This window comes from Callospermophilus lateralis, chromosome 1 (genome assembly GCF_048772815.1).
Source record: "Callospermophilus lateralis isolate mCalLat2 chromosome 1, mCalLat2.hap1, whole genome shotgun sequence".
Lineage (NCBI taxonomy): Eukaryota > Metazoa > Chordata > Mammalia > Rodentia > Sciuridae > Callospermophilus > Callospermophilus lateralis.
The window spans coordinates 172,019,178-172,039,709 of record NC_135305.1 but is presented as its reverse complement, the minus strand read 5'-3'; the positions used below and the strand labels follow the sequence as shown (position 1 = coordinate 172,039,709).

The 20,532-nt window shown below is 43.9% G+C and overlaps 1 protein-coding gene across 3 annotated transcripts in view; it reads left to right on the top strand.

Moving 5' to 3' along the window:
• Positions 1-20,532, top strand: part of Ptprg (protein tyrosine phosphatase receptor type G) — a 713,787-nt gene that overhangs the window by 562,985 nt on the left and 130,270 nt on the right. For all 3 annotated transcript variants that reach the window (XM_076870736.1, XM_076870676.1, XM_076870809.1), the window contains exons 7-8: positions 6,116-6,273; positions 17,635-17,827. In XM_076870736.1, coding sequence (XP_076726851.1) covers positions 6,116-6,273; positions 17,635-17,827 — 351 coding nt within the window. The remainder of the gene's footprint in view (positions 1-6,115; positions 6,274-17,634; positions 17,828-20,532) is intronic.

Here is a 20,532-nt window from a genome sequence, read left to right as displayed (position 1 = left end):
AGACTATTCCTTCTCCTTTCCTCTGGCTCGTGGCTGCCCAGCCACACACCAGGAGGAGCGAGCTCTGTGCACTGGCCTTTCTCTGCCTGTTTTCCCAGGTGGCTATAGGCCTCTTGCTTCCCCACTGCAGCCAGGTTTTAATCCAGAAGAAAAGTGACATTCACATACCAAGATGTTGCCAGCAGCAAAGGTGCATGAATCCTGACCCCAGCCATGAATGGAAGAGGCAGAGACAAGAGCCAGTGCAAAGGCCCTGGGGTAGTACACTCATGGAACCCAGAGGCCAAGTTGGCTGTACCTAAGAATCAGAAAGGAGATGTGGATGAGCCTGAATGATCTTAAGCCTTTAAAGAAAAATAAATTGCTTTTTCTTTAAAAAAAAAAAAAAATCCACACATAAAAAGCAGGGGCCAGGGAGGAGACATTGATTAAACTGAACAATCCTTGTGCTAAAAACAGAAGCTTGGCCTCCAATGCTGTTTCCCGAAATTGAGAGTGATGTTCATTTTCTCCACTTGGAGTGCCCATATTCTGTCCACATCCCTTCCAGGGTACTCCGTTGATGACCGTGTATGCGTGCATATTGGGGGTCTTTGCACATTCTTCATGACCCTGCAGGTTCTTCTGTATGTAGACTGTGCACCGCGTTTTATAAAGAGCCTTCTCTTTGCCTATTGCAACCAAAGCATTGAGAATATTAAGTTATTAGCACACTGGAAAAAAAAATGCAATCAATCAAATGATTATCATCTAATGTTTTAATGATCACATTTTTAATCCAATTACGCATGTTTGAATCTTTCAAATTTTCTTTAATTAAAAATTGCCTCCTGGCACTGCTCTCAGAAAGAAGATTGAACAGAATCAGCCAGATAGAATTTAATGTGGAAAGGAAACTGCAGAGATAGCAGGGCCGAGCTGGGTGGAAGGGTTGACCAACGACATTGAAGCCCTCGGACGGAATTTCCTAATTGATAAGAAAAATTTAATCATCTTCAGATAGACCCCGTTTGCATTCAAATAAGGTGTTCCTTTGCCAAATAAACGTCCCCTGGCTGATTATTCACATTGTCGTTCAAAATGCTTAAAAATGAAAGAAGGAGTTGGGTGAGTCGCGGACTACTTCATACAGTGTGTATTTAATATAAAAGCCATGCATTATTCATCCTCATAATTTGAATAACTTTGAATTTAGCGTCCCCATTCCTCATCTTTTCCTTTGATGAACAATTAATTATTAAAATATAATATTGTCTGCATACAGCACCCAGGATCCTCGAACGTGTGGAAGATGAGATTCACTCCTTTTCAATTCTTTTATCTAGGAATGCACAGTACCTGCTAATTATGGCATAATGCATGAATGGTGGTATAAGTAGAGTGTTTCAGATATTTTTCTCAACTGGTAAGTGGCTGGAATAGGCATGTTTGGAATTCGAATTGCTAATTAGGATTGGGGGAGGAATGCTCTCATCTGGATGGATATGGAGACCCACTGGCCTTTTGTAATGGGAATTATTTACTTATTTACTCACCTGGGTGCTGGGGGTTGAATCCAGCTCTGTACCACTGAGCCCCAACCCCAGCTTTTTTATATATTTTATTTAGAGACAGGGTCTCCCTCTGAGTTGCTGATGCTGACCTTGAACTTGGAATCCTCCTGCCTCAGGCTCCCGAGTTGCTGGGATTATGGGTGTGCACCACCACACCCAGCATAACAGGATTTATTTAATAAGCACATCTGTACATGTACTCTCTGCCAGGTACTCTCCTAATGTCTCCTAACTTATTTAATAGAACTTCCCTAGGAGGTGAGTATTGCCATCCCATTTGACAGGTGAAGAAAAAAGTTACAGAGAAGTTTGATAACTTATTGTAGGTCAGACACATTGTTTTAAAAAAAAAAGTATTTTAGTTGTAGATAGACACAATAACTTTTATTCATTCATTCATTCATTCATTCATTTTTATGTGATGCTGAGGATCGAACCCAGTGCCTCACACATGCTCGGCAAATGCTCTACCACTGAGCCACCCCAGCCCTGTAGGTCAGACCTTTAAGTGGACTGGTCAGGATTTGGATCCACGGGGCTTGGCTCTAGCATTTCTGTTTTGTAATGCCTACATTTATGACGATGATCTTCCTTAAGCATTGAAAGGTTGTTCCTCCTCCTTCCCTGGGCCTGTCCTCAGAGGTCTCCGTCTTGGGTCCAGGTAGTTGAGTAGACTTCATGGGCAGTACTGGGAATTCAGGGCTCCCATTTCAGAAGCTGCCCCTAAAGTAGAGTGAGGCCCTCTGTGCACCCCAGAAGGCTGAGCAGGACTTGGAATTTTCAGAGAGATCACCACTACACACCGATGTCCTGCTTGCACTCAGAAAAACCAAGGAGCAGAAACACCTCAAGAGTTAATTCTGTAATCTTAGTATATTGTTCTCAAAACACATGATCATTTAATGACCACAGAGCCTAGACATGTGGCACTCCTTCCCTTGCCCCCAAGACTGGCTGTGGCTTATCAAGGTGACCTTTGAACATGTGACACTCCTTCCTACTACACTCAGGTCGAAGTAGGTATGGGCCTGAAGCCCAGATCCATTCCACAGCTTATTTTTATATGGCTCTGAGCTAAGAATAATTTTTTTTGTTTTGTTTTGTTTTTGGTACCAAAGAATGAACTCGGGGGTGCTTAACTACTGAGCCCCAGCCCCAGCCCTATTTTGTATTTTATTCAGAGACAGGATCTCGCTGAGTTGCTTAGCGCCTCGCTGTTGCTGAGGCTGGCTTTGAACTCTCGATCCTCCAAGTCTCAGCCTCCTGAGCCGCTGGAAAAGAATAGTTTTTACATTTGTGCCCTAGTTAAGTGAAATGCTATTTCCCCCAAAAGAATTCTATTCTTCTTCTTAAGGGGACATGTATTTTGAAGATTGCCCTCTGTTGTTATTAGCGTTTTGAATATTGTTAATATTATAGAAGTGGGTTAGTTATATAAGTACCTACAAAATGTCTTTGATTTTTGCCTCTTGCCTGCAAAGCCTAAAATATTTACTATGTGATACTTTACAGAAAATGTTTGCTAATCCCTGGTTTAAAACAGAGTGAGCCAGCTTGTGATTCATCTGGGCTTGTTCTCAGGCGCACGCTTGCCTTCACAAATCAGGGCTTACAGCGAGCCAGGCACTGTGTTAAGCCCCTTACATCAATTAGCTCCTTAATTGGCACAGCCACCCTAAGGGATACATGTTCTCATCATTGCCATTTTTTACAGATCGAAGAAGAAGCTCAGAGATGTTAAGGCCTTTGCCTAAAGTCACACAGCTGTTAAATATCAGTTGGTTCCAAAACTCTTGCTAGAGATTTAGCAAAGAAAACCCCCGCCAGGCCTGCTGAGGCCGATGGGGAATATAGCAGACACAGTGTGTGTGCACTAGTTATGCAGTTGTTAAAAAATACATACTCACAAAGCAAGCAAGGAAGTACAGGGCAAGATCTTGGCGGATAAGAGGAAGAATAATTATACATAATTAGGATAGGAATGAGGTCAGGGTGGTGGCTAGACTCCACGTGCAGCTCTGGGTGACATGGGCCGCTGGTCCAGGTGTTCCAGGTCCTCAGTGGTTTCCGTAAAGCAAGAATTCCATTCAAGTCTGCATTCTTGAATTTCTGACGTTGGGTCTGTTAGTTCCCCCTGGTCTTTTATTCCCAGCTCCAAAGTTAAAAGAATTTGACTAAATTGGTGCTTTTCAAAGTGTTCCTGGGTCCCCAACTCAGCCTCAGCCATAGTGGCTGTGCCCTGAGCTCTTAGAGGTGCTGGACTTCCAAGTGTGGGCTCCCTGGGGCAGCCCAAACCTTTTTGTGAATCACGGAGTTCTAAAATCCATACCAACAATGGTGGTGGTGTGAAGAAGCATTGAAGCCAGGCCCTCTTCCTCTGTCCCCCAGTCTGGGTCTCCCATCCTGTCACTCATCCAACTGAACTTTTTTTTTTTTTTTTGGTCAGGGGGGTGGTGGGAGTAACCAGGCATTGGAACCCAGGGATGGTTAACCACTGAGCTGCATCTCCACCCCTTATATATATATATTATTAGAGACAGGATCTCCCTGAGTTGCTTAGGGCCTCGCTGAATTGCTGAGGCTGGCTTTGAACTCACAATCCTCCTGCCTCAGCCTCCTGAGCCACTGGGATGACAGGCACAAGCCATGGTGCCCGGCCTGATTGCACTCTAAATGAGTGGAAGCCTGTACCTTGCCTCTAGAGCCCTTGGATTGGTCAAGGACAGAGAAGCCCTCCTGCGTTCACACAGGGGTCTCACTTCCTGTTTCCTGCCCAGTGAAGGAACATTAGTTGCAAGTCTGATCCTGCTGTACCCATGTTCCCCTTTGAAAGGGAGTCTCCCCTGCTGATATGCCTGGTGTTTCCGCTTTAACTTTTGATGCTCTTCAACCTGGTGGCCTCCTGGAGGGGGGTGTGGTCCTGGGAGCTCTGCTGCAAGCGCCCCCCCCCCCTTCCGCAGAGGTTGTCTGCTGCTTCTGGAGGGCTCACCAGGGCTTCTGGATCTGGCCCTGGGGGAAGACACCTCAGATTGTTCTGCTCCTTTGGTTTGGAGCCACGGACCCAAAGGACTTAAAATCAGCATATTATAGTGATGCTACCAACTCAATTCACAATAGCTAAGCTATGGAACCAAGCTAGGTGCCCTTCAGTGGATGAGTGGATAAAGAAAATCTGGTATATATACACAAGGGAATAGTACTCAACCATAACGAAGAATGAATTGAGGGCATTTGCCGGAAAATGGGTGGAACTGGAGATTATCATGCTGTGTGAAATAAGCCAATCCCTAAAAACCCAAAGGCCAGATGTTCTCTCTGATTTGTGGATGCTGACTCACAATAAGGGGAGGGGAGGGAAAAATGGAAGTTCATTGGATGAGACAAAGGAGAATGAAGGGAAGGGAGGGGGATGTGAATGGGAAAGACAGTGGAGTGAATGGGACAGAACTTTCCTATGTTCATATATGAACACACGACCAGGGAAACTCCACATCATGTCCCACCACAAGAATGGGAAGTTAGACTCCATGTATGTAGATATGTCAAAATGCACTTTACTGCCATGTGTATCTAAAAAGAACAAATAAATTTAAAAAAACACACATATCATTTCTTTTGTTAAGGTGAAGGTGTATTTGTAACTTCAGAGCTGTGCCTTGGTCAGGCCTCACTTGACTTGGGCAGCCTCAGGTGCAGTGGTAATGAACTGAGGCCAGCTCTGGAATCTGGGTTGTGTTTGGCTTCTGCTTCTCTTTCCACAGTGATTCTCTTATGTGTCCCAGTGTGTGTTCCATGAGCACCAGTTCAGAGACCAGGTTGGGTTCTGTGGTGAAATGCCACTGAGAAGGAGTGGGTTAAACAAATCCCAGCCCATTTCATCTCTGCAGGAAATAGCATAGTATTTTCTCTGTTTCCAGGGCTGGGAGAGGGACTCTAATGTGGCTCCCCATTGTTCAGTCTATCATCTATTTTTATTTATTTCTTGGTACTGAGGATGGATCCCAGGGGTACTCTCCACTGAGCTACATCCCCAGCTCTATTTATTTAGTTCTTATTTCGACACAGGCTCTTACTAAGTTGCTGAGGCTGGCCTCAAACTTGATCCTCCTGCCTCAGCCTCCCCAAGTTGCTGGGATTACAGGTGTAGGGCCACTGCACCCAGCAGAATCTATTCTTTTTTTTTTTTTAAGAGAGAGTGAGAGAGAGAGGGAGAAAAAGAGAGAGAGAGAGAGAGAGAGGTTCAACATTTATTTTTTAGTTCTCCACGGACACAACATCTTTGTTTGTATGTGGTGCTGAGGATCGAACCCGGGCCGCACGCATGCCAGGCGAGTGCGCTACCGCTTGAGCCACATCCCCAGCCCCCAGAATCTATTCTTTACAAAGCGTAGCCTGGTCCTTAAGTCCTCACAACACACTTGCTGCCTTGGTGTCTGAGGCCCCTGGCTGACACCGGAACCAGAGCTTCTCAGGGGGGTGGGGGGGGTGGCGCCAACCAGCGGGGGGGCGTGGCCACCTCTGTGGCATGGCGGCTCTCACCATCTCGTGCCTGTTTTCCACAGAGAAGGAGACCTTCCTGGACCCCTTTGTCCTGCGAGACCTCCTGCCCGCGTCCCTGGGCAGTTACTATCGCTACACGGGCTCCCTGACCACCCCGCCCTGTAGCGAGATCGTCGAGTGGATCGTCTTCCGGAAGCCCGTCCCCATCTCCTACCACCAGGTGGGTGTCCGCCCGACATCCTTGCATGTCACCAGTCAGGACTTTTTTATTTTCTTGTTTCTTTGCTTTTCACGGATTTTTTTTCGTTATTTCAGTCAGACTTGTTTTTGAAACCAAGGAAAGTCACATGTAAAATATGGTTTCTTGGCTGCCCATGAGGGGAGCTTGGTAAGAAAGATGGCCGGCCTGAGATCTGCAAGATGCAGTTACCATCATCCAGGATGATCTCTGGTTTGGATTGAACTCAGGGATTCGACCTCTGAGCTGCATCCCCAGCCCTAGTTTGCGTTTTATTTAGAGACAGGGTCTCACTGAGTTGCTTAGGGCCTTGCTTTTGCTGAGGCTGGCTTTGAACTCATGATCCGCCTGCCTCAGCCTCCCCAGCGGCTGGGAAAACAGGCGTGGGCCACCGCGCCTGGCCTACGAAATGTTTTTCCAGAGCCTCTTTTAAATTTTTTGCGTATGTTAACCCAATTAAACTTCATGAACAACAGCCTTATGCAGAGGATCCTCTTTGCACCTCATTGTTTAGAGGAGACTTTGCAGACATGCCTTGGGTCACACAGCTGGTAACCCAGCCATGGTATCTGTTCCCCAAGCTCTGACCACTGAGCCTACCCATAGCTCAGAGAGATGAAAATACCAATTACATAAAGAAATGGAATAAAACTTCCTTGACTAAGTGCTTTCTGAATGCCATGGATGTCAGTAAGCACTTTACATATTTCAACTTAGCCTGTAGCAAAGCAGCACTGAGAGATGGACCCCACTCACGTGGCACACAAGGTCATGGAGGTACAGAAAAGGTCAGGTGACATGCTCGAGGAGTTAGAGTTAATGAATGATAAAGCCAGAAGCCAGGCTTGGCTTTGTTGGATTCCAGAACCCCCAACGTTTCTGACCTCTGTCCTGTCCTGCCTCCCTCTGAGTATGATTAGCACACATCTCACAGGAAGGGAGGATTAGGCTGAGTCGCCAACTGCAGGTGAAAATGGATGAAATAGAAATGAGGTTGGGACATGGCCTGGAGAATGGGAGCCACAGGCAGAGAGAGGGGCCTTTAACTTACCTCATCAGGATTAATAGATAGAAGGTGAGAATTCTTGGAAAGCACATGTTGTTAAAAATTCAGCATGCACCAAGATAGAAAAAGAGTGGGATTTCTTGTGCATAATTCTGGAAAACAGAGCTAAGAACAATGGGTGGGATTTGGAAAAAAGTGAGTTGGACTTTCAGTAACCAGGACTGTCTAAAAATGGAAAGTTCTTATCAGTGCCCTCCATAGAAATGAGTCCCTCATCCTCACCCTGTCAACTTTGCAGATAAGAATAGGGACATTGTGGAGAGGAGAGGGAAATTCTGGAATTCTGCAATAATACCAGTCATGCAGCGACAGACACAGGCAGCAAGATCCCTTGCAGCCTGGCTGGTATTGGGGACGGTCTAAAGATTCTCCTAGCCAGGACAGAGGGCAGGGAAGATGTAATGGGAGACAGAGGGTTGGGGAGGATTCTGTTTGGGCCTTTTTTTTTTTGGAGAAACTATAACTTAAAGTAACTCAAATAAGAAAGAGTTAATGAAACACTAGGAAAGCCATTCTGAGATGAAGCCAATTGAGTCTCATCCTGAGCAAGACCATAATCAAAAGGTAAAACTCTGTCTTACAAGGACCACAAGGTGTGTGTGTGTGTGTCTCTCTCTCTCTCTCTTTTTTTTTTTTTTTTTTTTTGGTACCAGGGATTGAACCCAAGGGGCACTTAACCACTGAGCCACATCCCCAGCCCTTTTTATTTTTTGTATGAGACAGGGTCTTGCTAAGTTGCTAGGGTCCACTGGGAATTACAGGCCTAGTTCATGGGGCCTCTTAAACCTTGGAGTTTCCAATGCAGTTTTGTGATTCATTCTTTACTTTTGCAAAATTCAGGTCCCTGTTTCTGAGTTTGTTCTCTCTCTCTTTTTTTTTTTTTTTTTTTTTGTGGAGGGGGGCGGGTACCAGGGATTGAACTCAGGGCCGCTTGACCACTGAGCCACAACCCCAGCCCTATTTTGTATTTTCTTGGAGACAGGGTCTCGCTGAGTTGCTCAGGTCCTCACTAAGTTGCTGAGGCTGGCTTTGAACTCTCGATCCTCCTGTCTCAGCCTCCTGAGCTGCTGGGATGATAGGCATGCACCACCATGCCTGGCCCAGCTTGTTCTCTTTTGATTCCATGGACCACTGTGATTGCCCTAGTGTCAGTTGACCTGTAAACTCAAGGTTTAGCCGCTACTAACTCTTTGGGTCTATGTGAAGCATTTAAGAAGATGGTGGCCAACCAACTAGTTGGCTGGCCTTGGGTCCTGTGACCATCCTTCAATAAGTCATCCGGGTTACCAGATAGTGTCCCAAGACATCTAGCATGGCTATTCCAGGGATGAATGAGGCAGGTTCTGTAGCTGAAAATGGGGACAGGAGAGTTCTTTACCTTCCCAATGAAATTAGGTGGTGTGGCGCCCATTCCTTTGTCCTTTCTGCCATTGGAGGTCCTTTGCACTTTGAGAGTTGTTGTCATTTTCATTTCTCTCTGATGAGAAAGGAAGGCCTGGCAATTTGGCTTCCAAACAGGATCTTCCAGCCATAGGGAGATAATGAAACAAGAAAAACAAGTTTTCTTCCTAATGGTGAAGCCATCCTTGTTTTACTTAGAAAATAAATGAATAAATAAGATTACAGTGCAATATTTGCTTCTGCAAGGTTGAGAGAAAAGAATTTTTTTTTTAAGAGAGAGAGAATTTTTTAATATTTGTTTCTTAGTTCTCTGCGGACACAACATCTTTGTTTGTATGTGGTGCTGAGGATCGAACCCCGGCAGCAAGCATGCCAGGCGAGCGCTCTACCGCTTGAGCCACATCCCCAGCCCAAGAAAAGAATTTTTTAAAAATATTTTCTTTGTTGCCGATGGACCTTTATGTATTTATATGTGATGTCGAGGATCGACCCCAGTGCCTCACACATGCTAGACAAGTGCTTTACCAGTGAGCCACCTCCCTAGCCCCAGGAAGAATTTTTTTTAAGGGATCCTTTTTAAAAGGATTAAGAAAAATAAATCTTCAAAGATTTCAAGGCTTAAGATAAGGAAGTTAAAGAAATGCAGTTTGGCACTTGCCTAGCCTGTGCAAAGTCCTGGTTTAATCCCTAGGTTGCAAAGAAAGAAAAAAATGAAGGAAGGAAAGGTGTATTAAAGAAAAGAATCAGTGAAGGAGAGAGAGAAGATTTAGCAACTTTTTTGGTAAGAGTTGAGGTAAAGGATGAGGTTTAAAAAACAAAAAGTTGAGGTAAAGAGTTCCTTGACAAGACAGAATTGGAGAGCATTAACACATCCTATCGTAGATATTGAGCAGGGGCAAACTTAAGGCACAGTTTGGGGCTTGGCCACCTGGTTAAGTATTCATCATTAGAAGCATTTTGGCATCTGGTAGCTGGAGCTCATAGAAAGCTCTTCGTTAATATCTGTTTACCCCTCCATCCACCTCCACCACCGTGATACTCAAGGGGGTGACATATTGGAATTTTCTTTGCCTTCCAATACATGACTTCTCTAAGGCATGCTGTTTCAAGGAAACAAAATAAATAAATTAGTCATATTTTCTTTCCAATTTTTTTGGGGGGAGTGAACTTGAGGGCCCTCGACCATGAGCCACTGCCCCAGCCTTATTTGGTATTTTATTTAGAGACAGGGTCTCACTGAGTTGCTGAGGGCCTTGCTTTTGCTGAGGCTGGCTTGGAACTCGCCATCCTCCTGCCTCAGCCTCCTGAGCCGCTAGGATTACAGGCATACACCACTGCGCCCAGCTCCAATTTCTTTACTGCAAAATATTCTAATTTAGCCTCATCAGGTACTACCTCAAGCATCCCTGTTTCTCTCCCAAGAGTTGAGATACCTGTGTTCACGTGGCCTAACTGCTGGCTACTTTCAACGAGGTCCCAGCTGTGCCAGCCCTTGGACAGGGAAGCATTAGCCATCCACAAAATGGCTTCAGGCCTTCCCACCCTGACGTGGCCGGTATTCTTTCTGAAGTTTAGCCCAGAATGTTTATTTCAGAAAGGCAAACGGCCAATTTAGAGAAGCCAAGTAGTTAGGAATTCCCTGTCTGCTTTCATCAGAAAGAAAACATCCCTAGACCTTCATTCCTCTGTTCCCCTAAAGCCTAGGTCCCCTCTCTTCTGTCTCTTTCATCCCCGGGGGGTGCCTGCAAGTAATCGAGATGAGAGTTAGCGTCCCTTAAGTTACAGTGCTTGCACAGGCTGGTGACACCTATGACATGACTTTCTTTGAAGCTTTGCAGAGTATACATGAGCAGCCACTTATCTGTCCTCTTTCATTCTCTTTTGTGAGTCAAGTTGGACACTTAAATCAGCTCTAGTCAGTGAATTTTGCCTCTCTGGCTTATGGGATGATCTAGTCAGAAATTACAGGATTGTCAAGGGAATCCCAAAGTGGCTTGGCTGGCCAGTGGACAGCATGGGCTAATATGGCCACACTAACCATCAGCTGGTAAATACCAGGATGAAATCATGCTGTGACCTTGGCACCCAACCAAAATGGCGGCACCCTCAGTGTTGGTATGGGAGGTCAAAGGACCAGGACAAGCACCTGGGTCTTGTGGTATCAGTCAGAGAAGAGGATTGTCTTGGAGTCCAGTGTTCTAGGATTTGTTTGATTCTAGAACAGAGGTTCTCAAAGGATGGCTCTTGGCCCGTTGGCAGACTTCCCAATGCATCCCACCTAGGGCTGGGCTATTGCTTCTGTAGGAAATGTGACATGGTCTGTAATCTCCTCCAGCATGGATTTTAAGTGCTGTTTCTGGGTGCTATCATAAAGGTAGTAAGAAATCTGAACATATCTAATTTGTTTGCCCTTGAATCTTTGATTTTTCTTTCCCCCTAATGGTAAGCTGAACTAGATAGGAAAGGTTTATTTACGTGACCCCTTTTAAACCAGTTATCTCTGTCATAAGAGTAAAGAGGTTTTCAACAAACTGCCTAACTCTCATTCCTGGACCTGATCTTTGGCCAAATGACTCAACTTCTCTACTATCCCATGCCTCATTTTTCTTATCTACAAAATGGTGAAGTGGAGGCATTAGAAAGATTAAATAGGCCAGGCATAGCGGCACACACCTGTCATCCCAGCAGCCTAGGAGGCTGAGGCAGGAGGATTGGGAGTTCAAAGCCAGCCTCAGTAACTTGGTGAGGTCCTGAGCAACTCAGTGAGACCCTGTCTCCAAATAAAATATTAAAAAGGGCTGGGTATACGGTTCTGTGGTTAAGTGCCCCAGGTTCAATCCCTGGTTAAAAAAAAAAAAAAAGAAAAGAAAAGAAAAGAAAGATCACATGTTGATGTGTACATAAAATACAAGTGCTTGGATCCAGAGGATGTATCTGGAATATAATTAGGTGAATTTTGTGTTTTGTTACTGTTTTTAAATGATCCCCATGCCTGTTGGGCAGCCTGGCTCAGTAGAAGTAAAGCAAACCACATAATTTTATTTTCTCTAAGAGTCACGTTGAAAAAAATATAGACAATAAGTAAAATTAATTTTTAATAATATATCCCAAATATTAATATTTCAATGTAGACTAGCCACATTACTAATGGAATGGCTGTGTGTGGCTGAGGATTGTCACACTGTAAGGTTGATCTCAAGGCCATGACAACCAGTGAGTCCCTTAATTCAGGAAGCTTCTGTTCCAACATTGTGTGATGTGTGGTGCATATGAACAAAGAAGGTTTCAGAACAGTGGCATGAAGATTCCATTTTTAATCCAAAAGAGACAGCTTTCTTTGTTAATGATGGTGAAGTCCCTTTCTTTCTATGACTATCTTCTCGGAAAACACTCTGGGGCCACAGGAGGGACCTGGCTCCCCATGTACCTGACTGTTGTCAGATATCATTTTTGCAGCTAGCTGTGGTTCAGTCAGTAAAACTTTGGATGCTCCAGGCTATGGGGAATTTAATATCCCATCCTTCCTGTCTGGTTTAATAAAGGGACACAAAACAGGACCTGCCCTGCCTTCCCTCAAATGTGTTGAGAAGCCAAAGTGTCTCTGTGACCTTAGGTGAGACATTTCAATATCTTAATGTTTATCTTTGGGTTTCTTACCATCCTAATAATGGACTCTGGTTTTGTTTAATTGACACTATACACCCCCCTCTTAAAGGATTGTGCTTATCGTTCTTTTAATGGTTCATAATTCTGTTACCTCTGTTTCTGTCCTTTGAGCCACAAGGTCCCCTCCCCACATCTTGTGCACAAGGACTCTTTGCTGCATAGGAATGGCACAAATAGGTTTCAACTTTTTTTTGATTCGAAGCGACAGATTAAAAACTAATTACTCCCTGTAATACTTTTATAATAAAAACTAAGTTGAAATGATTTATACACACTTCCAGCCAACCCATTTGCAATTCAAGGTTAAAATTGTTCTTGAAACAGCACCAGTTAAAATGCAATTACAACTCCCTAAGCAGGGATAAAAGAAAGAAATGTTTTACACATTCCCTTCAAAAGTTAAAAAGTCCATTTCATATTATAGAAATAAAAACTTTCATTTATTTTTACGAAATGATAAAGACTTCATTAGTTGTGTTAAAGCAAAGATAAATCTGAGTGTTTTAATATCCACCTCTGGGCGAGGGCACAGTGAATGAAGGAGAGAGCTCGGGGAGGGGAGGCATTTGATTTTGCACCTGCCATTTGCTCATGGCACCCAGGTCCTTCTGAGATGGGCCACAACTGGCTTCTTTTCGGAGTACAGAAGAGGATAAGGAGATTCCTGCTGCCCTTGCTGGGTTCCCTTTCTCTGGTACCCTCAGGGTCAGCTGAAAGGAGTTGTTTGGTGACTTCTGCTTTCTCCATATTCAGTCATAATGAGGGCCTGCAAAGGGCATGGCATGAAGTGGCAGAGAGCCAGAGAAACAGTCACACAGACCTGGGTTTGCTTTTTTTCAGGGGGGAAGGCTATTGGGGATTAAACCCAGTGGTGCTTGATGACTAGTCCACGTTCCCAGCCCTTTTTTATATTTTATTTAGAGACAGGGTCTCACTGAGTTGCTTAGGACCTTAGTAAGTTGCTGAGGCTGGCTTTGAACTTGCGATCCTCCTGCCTCTGCCTCCTGAGTGCTGGGATTACAGGTGTGTGCCATCATGACCGTCTAGATCTTGGTTTTAATCCTTACTTCCTCTTTTGGTTCCTGTGTGGCCTTAGGCAAGTGACTGAATGTCACAAAGACCAATTTTCTTATTGGACAATCCTGCTGACATTATTAGTTATAACAACTCCACCAATCTCCTGGGATTTCTCTGGTAGTTGAGTAACAAAAACTACATATCACTTTTTTTGTTGTTGTTTTTTGTTTGTTTGGTACCAGGGATTGAATGCAGGGGTGCTTAACCACTGAGCGACATCCCCAGCCCTTTTTGTATTTTACTTAGGCACAGGGTTTCACTGAGTTGCTCAGGGCCTCACTAAGTTTCGCAGACTGGTCTTGAACTCTCCATCTTCCTGCCACTGGGATTATGGGTGTGCACCACTGTTCCCAGATACATACTACTTTTTGCACAAGGCCTTGCACGTAATAGATACTTAATAAATATCAACTAATGTTATATTGTAATAATAGCATTAATAATGTTACTATGCCGAAGTTAGAAATATAAATAATGTCTTTAAAGTGCATAACAAAGTGCCTGGCACATAGTAGGTTTAATAAACATAAATTATAAATTGGTCATTATTCCCAGTGGTTGGGAGGCTGAGTCAGGGGGAATTCCAAGTTTAAAGACAACCTCAGCAATTTAGGCAGGCTGTAAGCAACTTAGTGAAACCCCTGTCTCAAAATAATTCTTCTGTTTTTGTTATTGGGGATTGAACCCAGAGACTCTTAAGCCCTGAGCTAGCACCACCACCCCCATTTTCTCAGACAGGGTGTCCCTAAGTCACTAAGGCTGGCTTTGAACTTGCAATTCTCCTGCCTCAGCATTCTGAGTTGCTGGGTTTACAGGCGTGTGCCACTGCACTCAGTTTCAAAAAAATAAAAAGTGCTGGGGATGTGGCTCATTGGTTTGGTGGTCCTGATTCAGTCCCTAGGACCAAAAAAACTAAATAAATAAGTTAAATAAAGAAGAGAAGGAAGATAACAGAGCACTTTACAATGGTTGTAACCACTGAATTCAATCATAGTTGCCACATTCTTTGTAAAAGAATAACAGTGATAGTAATACCAATACTTACTGAGCACCTACTGTTCATCAGAAATTATTCCAAACATTTTGTATCTAGTAACTCATTTACTGGAAAAATTACACAAGGGATAGGTAATGCTGTTATCTCTACTAAACAAATAGGGACACTGAGGCACAGAAAGTTTAAATAAGTTTCCAAGGTCACACCTTTGTGCAGCAGGGTCTAAAAACAAGATTTTGAACCCAGTTAGCAAAAGTAAAAGTTTCAAAGTTGGAGAATCAGGCCCAGTCCACATCATTAGGGGCCCACAGTTAAGAAGGAAGACTGGTTTTAAAACTACTTAAAAAGAATTTTAAGGGTGGGGCACAGTGGCGCATACCTGTAATCCCAGTGGTTCAGGAGGCTGAGGCAGGAGGATCACAAGTTCAAAGCCAGCCTCAGCAACTTAATGAGGTCATAAGAACTCAGTGAGACCCTGTCTCTAAATAAAATACAAAATAGGGCAGGGGATGTGGCTCAGTGGTCAAGTACCTCTAAGTTCAATACCTAGTACCCCCCCCCCAAAAAAAAAAAAAGAATTCTAATGATGTAAGGAAATTTCCACAGTGAAATAAAGTGAATAAATTGTATTTATAATTAAAAAAAAAAAAAGAATGGGAGACTGGGCTGGTGTTGAATGGGGGCCTACCCTATCTTGTATACATTATTAAAGAATCATCGGAGTCCTTTACCCAGATCTGGAAGGGTCAAGCACATGAATGGCCACAGATGTGCACTGGGGCAGGGGACACAGCTTTGTCTGTGTTGCCCTCATGGGCTCCCATACTGCAGAGCTCTGGGGGCACCTTCTCATTGTGGTCTCGTGCTCCACCCCGGGAACTGAACAGAATGGAAGATCAAGGCAGGGGTGAAAATCCAGGCCCAGCCTGAAGTATGCATCTGTAGACTTCTGGCCCAGGTCACGGCCACTCACCTGCCAACATGCAAAACCTAGACTACCTTCAGCAGACCAAGAATCATGGCAATATCCACTCTGTGGCCTAACATGCCAATTACCAAAGAGACAGACTACTGGCAATCTTCATTCCATTTAGAGGAATGGCAGGGTTTTGTGGATGCTGCCAACCTACATAAGGGCTTCTGACGAGTCTGCTAAGCTTGCGCTCCTCCTGGAACCGCAGGAGGAGCTGTGATCCAGTTGACAATATAATATCATTCAGGTCATCCGTTCTCTCTCAGAAACATCACATCCTTCCTTCAAAATCTGGGCAGGTTGAGTTAATGACCAGGAAGCAGCCCGAGCTTTTAAGCCGGATGTAGGATGTCATTAAGCTCTAAGTGCCATTTAAGTGAAGGCATTTGTGTGTGTGTGTGTGTGTGTGTGTGTGTGTGTGAGAAATTCGGAACCTGCCTCTTTTTACAGTTAGGTGACTAATTCTCTTTGGAGGCATCAGAAATAAACTTCTTAAGAGCACTATAGGCTCGATGTGAAAGAAGCAAGCATTGTAGAGAAGAAACCAACTTTGGAGCCATATTGCAGAGCCCGTCTCTCTGGCATCTCAGAGATGAGCCTATTTCAGGACCCACTGCGGTCTCTTCCAGAATATTTCCAGTCTAACTCGCCCAGTCCATGTTTTTAAAAAAAGCTAAATTATATCATCCTGAGAGTTAAAAGAGATTCCTTCCCTTATTCAACTCACATCTGTGTGGCTTTAATTTGAGCCAGTTTCCTTTTATTCCCCCTTCTCTGGACATGGGAAAGATCTGGTCAGCATCTTCCACATACAAGGGCCTTTAATCAAATTACTCCTTACTTGCCTTTTCTTCAGGCTAAACAATTCCACTTTCTTTAACCTTTCTTCGCAGGATTTATTTTCCATCCTTTTAATCATGTCGGTTGGTCTTGCCCTGGACCATCTCCAGAGGGTCTTTGTTAATTTCTTCCATATAATTTTAGAAAGTCATTTTGTCTAAACAGAATCCTGCGCTTTTTTTTTTTTTTTTTTTTTTTTTTGTAGTGGGGATTGAATCCAGAGGCACTTAACCACTGAGCCCCATCCCCAGACCTTTTTTGTATTTTATTTAGAGACAGGGTCTCCCTGAGTTGCTTAGAGCTTCGCTAAATTGCTGAGGCTGGCTTTGAACTAGCAATCCTTCTGCCTCAGCCTCCCAAGTCAATGGGATTACAGGCATGTGCCACGCCCGACTAGACCTTTCTTAATGGTATGAATGTACAGAATCCCTTTTGATAATAAAAATGTGATCCTAGAGCCCTGATTTTTTTCTTCATTTTCCCTAAAAGTTTTGCTAGCATTCTTATGGAAGGTGTTTCTTAAGATTAATACTAGCAACCGATCTTCTAGATGGCTTACTATGTGCTAAGAAACTTACTAAATTTAATCTTTTCAAGAACTTTAGAAGATAGGTTCTACTCTTACAGATGTTGTACAGATGAGGAAACTTGAGTTTTAGGAATCTGGAATAGTTTGTCCATGACTAGCCATTGAGTAATGTTGAACTTGGGCAGTTCAATTTACCTATGCATTCGGTGATTAGCTGAACTTAATCCTAGTGCGTCAGAAGAGGCTTATTAATAACTAAATCGTTAATATTCATCAAGCTGTTATTGCGTGCCAAGAACTGTTTTGAGCACTGTACCCTGAGTGTTGTGTCATTGTCTCATATTTACCAAAACCCTATCAGGTAGATCCTCCTACAGTTATTACCATTTTATTGAAGGGCCTGGAGGCTCAGAGAAGTTAAGCAACTTGCTAGGATCACAGAGCAAGTGAAGAATGAAGGTAGAATTCATACCCAGGCTCTTTGGCTCCAGGACCTACCAGGTTTAACTTAAATCTGTTCCTCATGCTATAGTTCTTGGCAGGGAACATTGTAGAAAGAATTCTTATCTGGGGTAGACTCCAATAGTCCTGCACAGCGCTTAAATGGAGAGTGGTCTAGGTTAGCTGAGAGACCATAGCCATATAAGCCCCTGGGAGGTGTCCTGCGGGTTCCTGAGTCTTGCCAGCAGCTCTTCCTACCCTTCTGTGTCCTTATAGCCCCCACCTGCTTTGGATCACAGAGCATTTTTCATTGATGTGGATTTTTTTTCTCCCCTCTCTGGTTCTCTGTTCAGCTGGAGGCTTTTTATTCCATCTTTACCACGGAGCAGCAAGACCACGTGAAGTCGGTGGAGTACCTCAGAAATAACTTCCGACCGCAGCAGGAACTGAATGACAGGGTGGTGTCCAAGTCCGCCATCCGGGACGCCTGGAACCACGACATGGCCGACTTCTTAGAAAACCCACTCGGGACAGAAGCATCTAAAGGTAGAGTTGGAGAAACTGTCCTGGAGGAAGAGTCCTTATCATAAGTTACTTTAAATTCAAAGGAGTTCAAAGCCAGCCTCAGCAAAAGCAAGGCCCCAAGCAACTCAGTGAGACCCTGTCTCTAAATAAAATACAAAATAGGACTGGGGATGGGACTCAATGGTCGAGTACCTCTGAGTTCAATCCCTGGTACCCACCCTGGAAAAAAACAATTACGCATTTGGGCCAGATGAGGTGGCCCATGCCTGTTATCCCAGCAGCTCAGGAGGCTGAGGCAGGAGGATCACAAGTTCAAAGCCAGCCTCAGCAACTTAGCAAGGCCCTTAAAAACTCAGTGAGACCCTGTCTCTAAAATATAAAAAGGACTGGGGATATGGGTCAGTGGATAAGCGCCCTGGGTTCCATCCCCAGTATCACACCCCGCCAAATTTGCCCTTTTGACAAGTAATAAATCAGTCATCCTCTCGGCATTTTTACCTTGTACTTCAAAACTAATGCCATTTAAAGAATACTTTTGTGAAATTTCTCCATTTTTCTCTGAGCTCAACATCATTGCCTTTGCATTACTCCCAACCCCTCATGTATGCAGCTTTCCTGTTCCTGTTCACAGCAGCAAATGCTCCAGGTCCGCCTCTGCACCCCCCACTGGAAACCCCTTGCTGCTTAACACTGTTCAACAGCTAACTCCCATATCTGCTAAGCAAGTTTATCTTCCCGAGCATCTTGATATTTTCCATTTCAGCTTTCTTGCATGAAATGAACATGTGTTTCCTTTGGTGTGAAGAGAGGGGCATTTCCTAGCTCAATGCTCCCTTCCTTCAGAACTGGGTGACTTGGGAAGAGCTTTGTCATTTATCAATGTGAGTGTAAACTGTGGTCTTTGGTGTGATCAGTTAACTGGGCAGATTTTGTTTCAAGAGCATCTCCACACCCAGCTAAAGGACCAATTTTTAAGTATGCGAATTCTATAGGAACCAGTGGGTCATTACTTGAACACACTTTTTTGAGAACAAGGATCCCATTTCCAGACTCTTCTGTCTGAACATGAGCTGGAAGAAGAGGAATTGGAAGTGGGGGCATGTGACCCTTCCATTCCTGCCTCTTTGATTTTTCTCCTAGCCAGCTTTCCTCAATTTCAACTTAAGATCCAAGTCATCAGAGTTGACACTGTGTTGCCAGCATTACTGTGTTGGGGCATTGGGAGAATTCAGAAAGCTTAAAACCCGTGAGAGGTTTCAGGTTAGGTGGGCATGGAAAACCTCACTTGGGATACTTTTTTTTTTTTTACTTAGCTAAAAATTAAAAAATAAATAAGCTCAAGAGACTTTCTCCCAAGGGAACTTGCTTGGAAGAAGGAGGACTCTTAAGAGATATGTAGAAGGTGAAGAATTTATATCTCAAGTGAGTACCAGATTTGGTGGCTCAGAATTGCTGAGGCTGTGGCACTGATAAATAGGTTGAGCCTGCAACAGATACATCTGCTGTGTAGAGAAAGAGAGTGGCCTTTATTAGCCAGGACAGAATGGAATGGTTTTCCTTGCATTAAAGTGTCAATCTGGGCAAGATCTTCTACCAAATAGGCCTTCTCTGAGTTTGGCCCGTGCCATGGACCCGTCCTTAAATGTGGAGAATTACATTTTATAAGGCTTGTTCCAAATATCCTTATACCCATTGCTGACTCTTATGTTTATGAATATTGAAATAATTTCTTTTTTTTTTTGTATTTTCCAGGTTATTTTATTTTATTTATTTATTTTTTATTAGTTGCTCATGACAATACAATGATCTTGACATATCATACATTTGATTCAAATGGGGTATGAATTCTCATTTTTCCACGTGTACAGTTTGCAGGATCAAGGGACAGAGAAAAGAGAAATCCGGGACACAGTTTTGTTTTTTAAACCATTGGGGAGTGTAAACTTTCTCTTTACCCCCCTCCCCCCAGGTAACTGAGTCAGTGAAATAAACTATAGGCAGATTCATATGGGGAAAAGTCTACTAATGTATTGGCCATACAGCCACATCACTCTGAAGAAGACTGAGTATCCAAATATGCAGTGGGGTCTGGGAGCTTGTATACTACCCTCAGAGAGAGGGGAGAGGAAATGATGTCTGGCAAAGGCAAATGTGTCCTTAAAGAATAGGTAACAGCCTGTGACAAAGTCTGTTGGGCATGTTGCCAACCCCGAGCCTCCGCCCCTGGAATACAAGTCCATCTTTGCTGGCTGGTGAGATTCCCAGGGAGGGTATGCATGACCATGGAGTTCCTTCTAGAGTATGTGTGTGCAGGCAGATAAGGAGAACCCAGGGAAAGCAATTTGGAATCCAATTTGGAATCCAAAGTAGCATATTTGGGAATGTCATTTCCTGAACTCCTTTGATATTTTATTTTGTTTTGTTTTGGTACCAAGGGTAGAACCCAGGGGTGCTTTAACGACTGAACCATAATTCCAGCCCTTTTTTTGGTGTTTTTCTTTTGAGATAGGTTCTTGTTAAGTCCTTAGAGCCTTACTAAGTTCCTGAGGCTGGCCTCAATCTTGACATCCTCCTGCTTCAGTCTCCTGAGTCGCTGGGATTATAGGTGTAATCCATGCCCAGCCTTCAACATTAGAGTGTCCCGCACACACAGAAAGGTCACATGAAATATGTGCATACCATGATAAATGTCCCCAAACTTAACACACATGAGTCACAAGTGCCCA